The 7,713-nt window shown below is 54.3% G+C and overlaps 1 protein-coding gene across 1 annotated transcript; it reads left to right on the plus strand.

Annotated features, from left to right (window-relative positions):
• The first annotated feature begins 3,946 nt into the window (after positions 1 to 3,946).
• NGA_2004420 (uncharacterized protein) lies at positions 3,947 to 7,509 on the plus strand. The gene has a single exon (XM_005855049.1). It carries the CDS (start codon positions 4,043 to 4,045, stop codon positions 7,214 to 7,216), a length of 3,174 nt encoding a protein of 1,057 aa, XP_005855111.1. The 5' UTR covers positions 3,947 to 4,042; the 3' UTR covers positions 7,217 to 7,509.
• The last annotated feature ends 204 nt before the right edge of the window (positions 7,510 to 7,713 follow it).

Consider the following 7,713-nt stretch of genomic DNA (forward strand, 5'->3'; position numbering starts at 1 on the left):
CCCAACAGTAGAAGCTGGTACAATGACAGCAACCTCCTTCCTCCGCACGGCCCGACGCGGACGATTTGACGTTTTACTCCAAAGCATCCAAGACAGGATAAAAAGACAAGCCCAAGGCCGACCAACATCGTCCACATGATCCATCCTTGGGTAAGACTGGTCAATGTCACCGCAGCAAGGGATGTTGCGTAGTAAAGATATGCTGCTAGACCTCCCAAGACTAAGCCCGCGATGCAAAAGCAGGTGTTGCTCGTAGAGACAACAAACTTGATGTTGTCATTCAGCATGTTCACGTCAGGTCTATCGGACGCTTGCTGCGCGTGCACGTAAGCGTCAGCCTGCGGCACCGTTCTCAATAAAAGTTTGGCAATCCTGCTGTGTGTGGCTGATATTGATTTCAAGAGGAAGTGGTGAGGGCGAGGAATAGCATAGTGCATTTTTGGCCCATGTGGCGGCGTACTTTTCAAAAGTGAAAAAAGGCACGGTGGTGCTCGTCCCGCCCCGGTCATAGACAGCACTTTTCAAGGAAGCGACGTGGGGTCGTTAAAATTGGCATGGATAGCATTCATGATAGAGTCCATGGGGATGAAATGACCAATCGAGGGCTCTATGCGGTTTAAGTGTCATTTTTGGGGGTTAGGTGGTGCACAGGAGGAGCGTCAACCGGTCAGCGAGAAATTTGATTGCTGCTGTCCACTCCCGTTAGGAACCCGCGAAGCACTTTATCAACGACCTCCTGCCTCTTCTTTCATCTTATTCGGATATAAAACGCTTACAGACATGACGGGAGTTCAAGGCGTATTCTAGAAGTGGGGAAAGCATTGGACATGGACCTCTTGGCGTTGCTGCCCCCTTTTCCGAAGCCTGGGAAGCACCACGTACTGCTTGTTGTGGTTTCAGCAGTTGCTGCCTCTGCGACGACTGCAGCTATCTTGCTTGTATTTTCCCAGCGTCGATCGAAATTTAAACGTACCTTGGGGAATAAATGTGGCAATCGGGAAAGTGGTTATGCGGCATTGATCGGTAACACGCCGCTCATCGAATTGACTAGTCTATCGCGCGCGACGGAATGCCGTGTCTTGGCAAAGGTGGAATATCTGAATCCCGGTGGTACCAGCAAAGACCGCGTGGCACTGCGAATGATTCAGGAGGCAGAAAAGGCCTGTTTATTACATCCTGGTAGTACGGTGATAGAAGGGACCTCAGGAAGTACGGGTATTGCTTTAGCCTCCTTGTGCCGTGCCCGAGGGTATCGATGCTTGATAGTCATGCCAGACGACCAGGCGGCGGAGAAAGCCCATTTATTGAAACAGTTTGGTGCTGAGGTTGAAATTGTCAAGCCTGCAAGCATTGCCAACCCTAACCATTACTGTAATCGTGCGCGGGCACGGGCAGAAGAGTTAGGTGACGAGGCAGTTTTCATGGATCAGTTCGAGACCATGGCAAACTTTCGAGCCCATTATGAGGGAACAGGGCCAGAAATGTGGGAGCAGGTAGTGGCTGGATACGGTGCCCGCCCAGACGCTTTCGTCATGTCGGCAGGGACGGGTGGCACGCTGGCGGGGGTGTCTCGGGCCTGGAAGGAGCGTGAGGAGAAGGTACAAGTGTTTCTGGTGGACCCCCCGGGCTCCTCCCTCTACCACAAGGTCAAACACGGCGTCTGCTACTCGACGGCGCAGCGGGAGCGAGGAGTGCGGCGCCACCGCTACGATTCTCTCGCCGAAGGGATTGGGCTGGACAGGCTGACGGCAAACTTTGGAAAAGCGCGGATCGACGAGGCCTTCCATGTCTCGGATCAGGAGGCAGTTGACATGGCCCATTTTCTCCTCCAGGCAGAAGGCATTTTCGTGGGGAGCTCGACAGCGATGAATCTGGTGGGCTGTGTGCGTGCAGCTCGGGTGCTGGGGCCGGGTCACACAGTGGTCACGGTCCTTTGCGATTCAGGACAGCGACACTTGACTCGATTTTGGAACCGGAGAGTAGTAGAAGGCGCTGAGTTGAAATGGCCGGAGACACCACCCGTGAATCTGAACTTCTTGCAGAAAAATGGACCAGGAGACAAGGAGGATTTGAGAGAAGGAGGGCATTGAGAGGATCGGGCGCGACTTGAGCTCTTTGCAATGGTGAATGGTGAAACTATGTGCTCCGTCCGCCACGCCAAGGACTGCGATCTGTAAATGACACCTTTGTATACTGTTCGTTTCATCATCCCTACTCATGTACACATGTAATATGTACGCACGCGTTGCATGCAAGGGTTCTCACGCCACCTCGTTCTACTCATTCTCACGCCCACTCCTCCTTGACGACAATCTCTTTTTTCACGACCGCGGCCCTGGCACCGCCCTTCCCCTTGTTGATGCTCTTCTGCCTAGCCGTATTCTGGGTCACGCTCTCTTCCTCCTTCTTGACGTGTGCCAGTCCCACCCGCGCGGCCGCAGCCTCCATTGCCGCTGCTTCGGCTTTGACCAGCTCTTCGCGCATTTTTTGTAGCTTTCCCAAGGGACATGGGCCGTCGGGCGCGAGCTGCGTGCGGCCTTTGCAGCAAGACTCGCACTTCTTTCCGTGAAGCACCAAGAGAACATGTAGGGCATACTTGATAGCGTCAGGCACGCGGTTGTTCAGGTGCTTGTAGGCATCCTCCCTGGAGGCGGCTCCCGGCACCCACCCTAGCTTCTTAGCAATATGCCAGACGTGCGTGTCCACGGCGAAGTCGTCGTGTCCGATCGTGAAGAGCAGGACACAGGCGATTGTCTTGGGCCCGACGCCCTTGAACTTGCTGAGGTACTCCTTGATCCCGGCCGTCGGAAGCGCTCGGAGAAACTCCAGACTTGGCTCCCCTTCGGGGCACTTCTCGGGGTGCTCTTCCAGCACGGTCTCTAAAATTGCGCGGATTCGGCCGACTTTGATATCCGACAGCCCCGCAAATTTGATCGTCTCCTCTACTGCGCCGGGTGCGGCAGCCAACACTTGCTTGTAGGTCGGGTAACGTACCTTCAAATTTTCGAAAGCACGCTTACTCAAAGCGTCCGTGGTGTTTTGACTCAGGATCGTGCGGACAAGAGAATCGAGGACAGAGCGTGCCCGCTTTTCTAAAAGCGTGCCTTGGCCGCTGCAATTTTCCTCCAACACATCGCGCTCTGGTTCGCCGTGGAGCTGTGCCAGCAGGTCGCGCACGTAAAGTGCTTCAAATGGAGTCGGACGTCGTTGTTGCGGGTATGGACTGATCTCACTGGCTGTGATTTTGATGGAGGTGCCTGGTCCTGTCCATTTATCGAGTAAGGCCTTGATTTTGAGAACCTCGTCCGCGTCGTGGATCAACTTATCGGGACATGCCGAGGGCTTCCGCTTCGATTCCGCCTCCAATTTTATCTTTTTAGAAGACAGAGACTCAACAAGAGAAGAACCCAAGGCCTTGTCTCGCGAACGCCGTGGCATGTAGCCGTCGACTGCACCCGTGACCTTGCTGTCTTCCTCCGTCTCCTCCTTCTTCACAACCCCTACTTTCTTGCCTTCTTCCCCTGAGGCATTGGGCGTCGTTTTTCCGCCAACGAAGTATTTCTCTTTTTCCACAGCAGTCTCTACTTTCAAGTGTGTCGCTGATTTCTCAGTGTGGACGCTTCTTGTCGAATTTCCCTTGAGTGCCGGCTGCCCTTCAGTCGCAGCGTCAGCAAGAGGCGGCCCCCCTCTTTCATTTCTTAAGCGGATGCTTCGCTTCGTCTTCCGACCAGGCTCTAGCTCTGTGGTATTCAATCCTGCCATTTTCCAACGCCTCGATTGATGTCCTGACGTGGGTAAAATTTTATATCGATCAAAACCAGTGTTGGCATAAGAAACGAGGAATTTGTGGCGGCGATAACCAAACTACCGGAAGGCGAGCGAGCGGCAGAGCGCCTGGCGCAGGATACGAACCTAAAAAAATGCCACTCACGTATTGTAACACCCTAAAACAGATACAATTTAGACGACCATGACATGGTCATGAAGACACGCGGAGTTAGTGGGGATGCTCTTCGATCGTAAACTTCGTGTGTGAACTTTGATGGCCAATGTCAGGGTTGCAGCCTCGGCGTCTCAGTCAACATCAACCAGCCGCACAACCCGGAAACGCCGCCGTCCCCCATGGCGCACAATGGTTTTCGCAGCTTCAGCCATACTATGTCCTATTTCAGCGGGTGTGGATGCATTTGTCCGGTCAGGAGTTGATCCATCATTTTACCAAGGCTCACGGCTCAGGTCTTGGCACACCCTCACATTCCCGCGACGATCTCCTCCAAGTGAACGACATTGCCAATTTCTTTTCCTGCGTGAGGCTTTGCTAACGCTGACTGCATCCAAAGAGTCGAATGATGGCGATGATTTCAAGCAGGAATCAAGTGCAAGGATGTCGGGTCGAGGTGTATCATCGTATTTTCTCACTCACAGCACGCTCGCCCCGCCGCACGCCTCGTTGCATCCTCCTTTGCTTCTCGACGACGAGCGTCAAGCCGCCATAGTGAGCAAGCTGGCAAAAGAAGGATATCTCAAGCAAGCTGTCAAGCTTTTGTCCAATTTAAAGGCTCCATCTCCCCTCCTTGTGCGAACCCTTTTGATGGCATGTGTAAATGCGGAGAGCTTACCCTTGGCCCTTGCTGTGGTGAAAATGCCGCACGTGCATCCCTCCGTGCAGCAATACACCTTAGTCATCCAAATTTGTGCTCGGCAGGAGAGATGGTTTGAGGCCGTGCGCCTTCTGCGCGACATGCGGACCCGAGGGGCACCGCCCGACCTGGTCGCTTACACCGCCGTGATGGATTGTTGCGCCAAGGCGGGCCAGTGGGAGGCAGCCCTGACGCTCATCCCTGAAATGAAGGAAGCGGGTGTTCGGCCTGATCGTATCACGTATAACACGGCCATTGATGCATGCGCGAAGGGGGGGCAATGGCAGAGAGCTTTGGAATTTTTGCGTGGGATGGAGGAACCTAATTTGATCAGCTACAACAGTGCGTTGGATTCTTGCGCTAAGACAGGCCGATGGAAGGAGGCAGTAGGGCTGTTGGAGGAAATGCGGCAGGCAGGCAGGAGGAAAGACGGTAGGGGGAGCACGGTCAGCGACCAGACGCAAGAAGTCGGCGCCAACCAGGGCAACACCACCAACACCATCCCCGGCAATCGAGGTAGCAAGCCGTCCATCCGGCCCAACATTATCTCCTACAACACCGCAATAGAGGCCTGCGCTAAAAGGGGCCGCTTCGAAGAAGCCCTGGCCATCCTGAGATCCATGCAGGTCCCCGACACGGAGAAGGCGGGGGGGCATGTGCCTCTCCCCAGCGCGAGTAAGAAGCGCAACGGAGCCTCCCATCACCGCCGCCACCAACGTCTTGTGCCAGAACCGGACCTGGTCACGTACCATTCCGCGATCAAAGCATGTGGACATGCTGGGCAGTGGGAACATGCCTTAAGCCTCCTTGCCGAGGTGCGTGCCGCTCGATGGATTGAGCTGGAGCCCTCCACCTATAATGCTGCCATCGCGGCTTGCGCCAAATCTGGCCGATTCAACGAGGCGCTGGACTTGTTGAAGGAATGTGGAGATGCCAGCAATGTCGTGACTTACAACTCAGCCATGCAGGCTTGCTCCTCGGGTGGGCGGCCGGACCTCGCCTTCCAGCTGTTGCAGGTGATGAAGGCCAATGGAGTGGAGCCCGACGTGGTAAGTTACACTACCGTCATGCAACGTTCCTCGGTCGACGTAGCTACAAGTGTCCTCAATCGTATGCGTGCAGCGGGCGTGAGCGTGGGGGTTATGACCTACAACGCGCTTTTGAATGCCTGTGCTCGGGAGGGCGATTGGCGGACGAGCCTCGCGATGCTGGAGGAGATGGATCATCAGTCTGTGGCCCCCAACGTCGTGACTTACACCCTGGCCATGGAAGCGTGTGGCCGAGGGGGGCAATGGCAAGCGGCACTGGAGGTATTGAACGAGATGACCGTGCGTGGCGTCCCGTTGGACTCGAAGGCTTGCCAGACGGCCATCGACGTGTGCGCCAAGGTCCAGGACTGGAACAAGGCACTGAGTCTCCTCAGGGACGTGAGTGCGCAGGGCAGAGATGGAATAGGAGACCAGGGCAGCGGCAAAGGGGGTACGAAGGAATTGTACGAGAAAGCCATGGCTGCGTTCGGGCGGGCGGGGGAATGGGAGAAAGTCTTGTGGCTGCTTGAAGGAATGGATCGTCCTGATCAGAAAGTGACCAACCTGGCAATGCGAGCATGTGCTCAGGCGGGAAGATGGGAGGAAGCTGTCGGCCTTCTGCAGAATATGACGAGCAAGGGCATTGCTCCAGACCAATGGAGCTACAACACGGCCATCCATGCCTGTGCACAGGCCGGAAATGCCGAAAAAGCCTTGAAACTGTTGAAGGAAATGGGCCAAGAAGGCGTCGTTCCTGACGTGGTAAGCTATACGACTGCCATGGATGCATGTGCCTCGGTAGGAGACGTGGAAACAAGTCTCCGGCTTTTGGAAGAGATGGTGAAGAAGGGTGTCCACCCCAACCATCGGAGCTTCAATGCCATTATGAGTGCGCATGGGAATGCAGGCCAGGCCACCGAAGCCATTGCTGTGCTGGGTCTGATGACTGAGCATGGGCTGACCCCGGACGTGAAGAGCTACACTCTGGCCATGGACATATGTCTGCGTCAAGGCCTGTGGCAAGTTGCTCTCAAAATCGTGGAACGCATGCATGCAACGCGGGTGCGCTTTGATGCGATTTCTTACGGCAAGGCTATCCACGCGGCCCATTTGGGCGAACAATGGGAGGTCGCGGTGGGGTTTTTGGATGAAATGGTGGAAAGTGGTTGGCTTCCGAGTCATAAAAGCTATACCCTAGTGGTCGAGGCATGCCGGCGAGCGGGAGAGTCGAGGCTGGCCGAAGAGGTAAGTAGACGCTGGGCGCGTGATAAAGAAAGCTTGGCGCGAGCGAATCGTCGGCGTGGGGGAAAAGGATTGGCAGACACTCGGCGACGCGATAACCGAGGAAAGTCTAATTCTGAGGGACGAAAACATGGGACAAGTCCGATTGAAAATCAGCCCGAAAGCAGCCGTGGAAACAAGGATAGCGCGCGAGTGGACACAACGAGAGGCTCTTCTTCTGCCACAGTGAGCATCACCAACCATGTGAGCCATCCACCACCATCCTCGGGCCTGGGTCCGCAATTTCCGTTTCAAACGAAACGATGACATGAATCGAGATGCGCTGGCTTGGCAAAGGGATGCATGATATCTCAGAGGGGTAAAGTACAAACATAGATAACCGAAAATCGTAGAAGATGACAATTTTATCGACGAAAACTTTCACGGCAACTGGAGGTAATAAGCTATAAAATGGCAAAAAATCGAAAGATAAGTGAAAAACCGTTTGTGTACGATTTAAGCTGGTGGAGATCAGAGAAATGTGTGGTCATGCGACAGGAATTCAACATGCTGGTTTGTTCTCGCTAATTAACATAAATGAAGAATTCTGGCCGCTCAGATTTTCATCACATTTGTCACGCTTCGTCAAGCTGTGTAGCTATGGAGCTCACTTTTGTTTCTTTCACATCTCGTTGTCGCTCCAAGGATGCAAAGGCAAACCAAGGTACGATAGCTCAATATGCTCGCTGTCAGTCATAGTTAAAGCTACCTCTACAGGCTCCTCATAGGACCCGTACATTGAATACAGAATATCATTGGAGACA

This window comes from Nannochloropsis gaditana, assembly GCF_000240725.1.
Source record: "Nannochloropsis gaditana CCMP526 unplaced genomic scaffold scaffold305, whole genome shotgun sequence".
NCBI classification, from domain to species: Eukaryota; class Eustigmatophyceae; order Eustigmatales; family Monodopsidaceae; genus Microchloropsis; species Microchloropsis gaditana.